This window comes from Arachis duranensis, chromosome 5, assembly GCF_000817695.3.
Source record: "Arachis duranensis cultivar V14167 chromosome 5, aradu.V14167.gnm2.J7QH, whole genome shotgun sequence".
Classification (NCBI taxonomy): Eukaryota; Viridiplantae; Streptophyta; class Magnoliopsida; order Fabales; family Fabaceae; genus Arachis; species Arachis duranensis.
The window spans coordinates 35842510-35846412 of record NC_029776.3 but is presented as its reverse complement, the minus strand read 5'-3'; the positions used below and the strand labels follow the sequence as shown (position 1 = coordinate 35846412).

The 3903-nt window shown below is 42.1% G+C and overlaps 1 protein-coding gene across 1 annotated transcript in view; it reads left to right on the top strand.

The window, feature by feature from the left end:
- The window catches only part of LOC110281509 (uncharacterized), a gene marked incomplete at its 3' end in the record, with an annotated part of 40226 nt that extends 37221 nt beyond the window's left edge, over positions 1-3005 (top strand). Inside the window, exons 4-8 of the mRNA XM_052261700.1 lie at positions 988-1235; positions 1351-1581; positions 1618-2062; positions 2355-2837; positions 2895-3005. Of these exons, the coding sequence (XP_052117660.1) occupies positions 988-1235; positions 1351-1581; positions 1618-2062; positions 2355-2837; positions 2895-3005 (1518 nt within the window). The remainder of the gene's footprint in view (positions 1-987; positions 1236-1350; positions 1582-1617; positions 2063-2354; positions 2838-2894) is intronic.
- Positions 3006-3903: the final 898 nt, after the last annotated feature.

The window sequence follows — 3903 nt, the reverse complement described above, 5'->3', positions numbered from 1 at the left end:
CCAACTGACTTTGTAGTGCTGGAAATGGAGGAGCACAAGAGTGCAACTCTCATCCTAGGAAGACCCTTCCTAGCAACTGGATGAACTCTCATTGATGTACAAAAAGGGGAAGTGACCCTGAGAGTCAATGAGGATGAGTTCAAGTTGAATGCTGTCAAAGCTATGCAGCATCCAGACACATCAAATGACTGCATGAGCACTGACATTATTGACTCTTTAGTGGAAGAGATCAATATGACTGAGAGTCTCGAATCTGAGCTTGAGGATATCTTTAAAGATGTTCAACCTAACCTGGAGGAACCAGAGGAAATACAAGAACCTCTAAAAATTCCTCAGGAAGAGGATAAACCTCCTAGACCCGAGCTCAAACCATTACCACCATCCCTGAAGTATGCATTTCTGGGAGAAGGTGACACTTTTCCAGTGATTATAAGCTCTGCTTTAAACTCACAGGAAGATGAAGCACTAATTCAAGTGCTAAGGATACATAAGACAGCTTTTGGGTGGTCCATAAGTGATCTTAAGGGCATTAGCCCAGCAAGATGCATGCACAAGATCGTATTAGAAGATAATGCCAAGCCAGTGGTTCAACCACAGAGGCGGCTAAATCCAGCCATGAAGGAGGTAGTGCAGAAAGAGGCCACTAAGTTACTAGAGGCTGGGATTATTTATCCTATTTCTGATAGCCCCTGGGTGAGCCCTGTCCAAGTTGTCCCCAAGAAAGGAGGCATGACAGTGGTTCATAATGAAAAGAATGAACTGGTTCCCACAAGAATAGTTACAAGGTGGCGTATGTGTATTGACTACAGAAGGCTCAATACAGCCACCAGAAAGGATCATTTTCCTTTACCATTCATAGACCAAATGCTAGAAAGACTAGCTGGTCATGATTATTACTACTTTTTGGATGGCTATTCAGGTTACAACCAAATTGCAGTAGATCCTCAGGACCAAGAGAAGATAGCATTCACTTGCCCTTCTGGCGAGTTTGCCTACAAAAGAATGCCTTTTGGTCTGTGTAATGCACCTGTAACTTTTCAAAGATGCATGCTATCCATCTTCTTTGATATGGTAGAGAAGTTCCTGGAAGTCTTCATGGATGACTTCTCAGTATATGGAGACTCATTCAGCTCCTGTCTTAATCATCTAGCACTTGTCCTGAAAAGATGCCAAGAGACTAACCTGGTCTTAAACTGGGAGAAATGTCACTTCATGGTGACTGAAGGAATTGTCCTTGGGCACAAAATTTCAGGCAAGGGAATAGAGGTGGATCAAGCAAAGGTAGAAGTAATTGAAAAATTACCACCACCTACCAATGTTAAGGCAATCAGAAGCTTTCTAGGGGCATGCAGGATTTTACAGAAGGTTCATAAAGGACTTTTCAAAAATTGCAAAACCTCTAAGCAACCTGCTTGCTGCCGACATGCCATTTGTGTTTGACACAAAGTGTCTGCAGGCGTTCGAGACCCTGAAAGCCAAGCTGGTCACAGCACCAGTCATCTCTGCACCAGATTGGACATTACCATTAGAACTAATGTGTGATGCCAGTGACCATGCCATTGGTGCAGTGTTGGGACAGAGGCACAATAAGCTTCTGCATGTCATTTATTATGCTAGTCGTGTTCTAAATGATGCACAGAAGAATTACACAACCACAGAAAAAGAGTTACTTGCAGTGGTTTATGCCATTGACAAGTTTAGATCCTATTTAGTAGGGTCAAAAGTGATTGTGTACACTGACCATGCTGCTCTTAAATACTTACTCACAAAGCAGGATTCAAAACCCAGGCTCATAAGGTGGGTGTTGCTTCTGCAAGAGTTCGATATAGAGATAAGAGACAAAAAAGGGACAGAGAACCAGGTAGCTGATCATCTGTCCCGAATAGAACCAGTAGCTGGGGAGTCCCTCCCCTCTATTGAGATCTCTGAGACCTTTCCAGATGAGCAACTCTTTGCTATTCAGGAAGCTCCATGGTTTGCAGACGTTGCAAACTATAAAGCTGTAAGGTTCATACCCCAAGAGTACAACAGAATGCAAAGAAAAAAAAAATTAATTTCAGATGCCAAGTACTACCTATGGGATGAACCATATCTCTTTAAGAGATGTGCAGACGGAATGATCCGCAGATGTGTACCTAGAGAGGAAGCACAATGGATCCTATGGCATTGTCATGGATCACAGTATGGGGGACATTTCGGAAGTGAGCGAACAACCACTAAAGTCCTCCAATGCGGCTTTTTACTGGCCTACTCTCTATAGGGATGCCCGAGAGTTTGTGCGTAACTGTGACAGTTGCCAAAGAGCTGGTAACTTACCGCATGGTTACGCCATGCCTCAACAAGGGATCTTAGAGATTGAATTGTTTGATGTATGGGGTATTGACTTCATGGGTCCTTTCCCACCATCATACTCAAACACGTATATTCTGGTGGCAGTAGACTATGTATCTAAATGGGTAGAAGCAATTGCCACTCCCAATAATGATACTAAGACCGTGTTAAAATTCCTCCAGAAACACATCTTCAGTAGGTTTGGTGTTCCCAGAGTACTAATCAGTGACGGGGGCACTCATTTCTGCAATAAACAGCTGTATTCTACTATGATCCGATATGGAATTAGCCACAAAGTAGCAACTCCGTATCATCCACATACAAATGGGCAAGCTGAAGTCTCTAATAGAGAGCTAAAAAGAATCCTGGAACGGACTGTTATTGCCCGTAGAAAGGATTGGGCAAAGAGCTTGGATGATGTTCTATGGGCATACAGAATAGCATTCAAGACTCCTATAGGAACCTCTCCGTACCAACTTGTGTATGGTAAGGCCTGTCATCTGCCCGTGGAACTGGAACATAAAGCCTACTGGGCAACCAGATTCCTAAACATGGATGCTAAGTTAGCTGGTGAAAAAAGATTGCTCCAGCTAAATGAGCTAGAGGAGTTCAGACTTAGTGCCTTTAAAAATGCAAAAATTTATAAGGAAAAGGCAAAGAAATGGCATGACAAGAAGTTGTCATCCAGAGTCTTTGAGCTAGGACAAAAAGGTCTGCTCTTCAACTCTAGGCTCAAATTATTCCCAGGAAAACTTAAATCCTTAAATCCCGGTGGAGGGGTCCGTATGTGATTACAGGGGTCTTACCATATGGATATGTTGAGCATCAGGATATTGATTCTGACAAAAAGTTCATCGTTAATGGACAGAGAATCAAGCATTATCTTGAAAGCAATTTTGAGCAGGAATGCTCAAAACTGAGGCTTGAGTGAGTCTCAGTAAAGGTCCAGCTAAAGACAAAAAAGAAGCGCTTGCTGGGAGGCAACCCAATCATTAGCAAGTTATTTGTTCTATAAAAGTTTGATATACATTCTTCAAGGTTGATCATTGAAATTGAAGGAATTTATAGAGTTACAGAAGGATTTAGTGCACAAAGTAGAGAAAAGGAGCTTGCTGGCAAGAAAACGCCAGTAAGGGGTACTCTGGGCGTTAAACGCCAGATTGGATACCATTCTAGGCGTTTAACGCCGGTAAAGGCACCATTTTGGGTGTTAAATGCCAGAATGGGCACCATTCTGGGTGTTTAACGCCAGAATTGCAGCATCCTGGGTGTTCAGCAAAATGCCCAGTGATAAAAGGGTTTCTGGCATTTAACGCCCATAATGGCCACCAAGTGGGCGTTAAACGCCAGAATGGATACCATTCTGGGCGTTTAACGCCAGAAAGGTAGGCTACAGAGATTTTGTTTTCCACTTCAAATTTTTTCAAACTTTCTTATTTTGATCCATAATTTTTTGCATAAACACATTACAAACTTTCATCATTCACCTTCAAATTTCAAAAATTAAACAACTTTCTAAATTATTCCTCAAAATCTCTTTCAAATCCTTTCCAAATCTTCTTCAAAAACTCA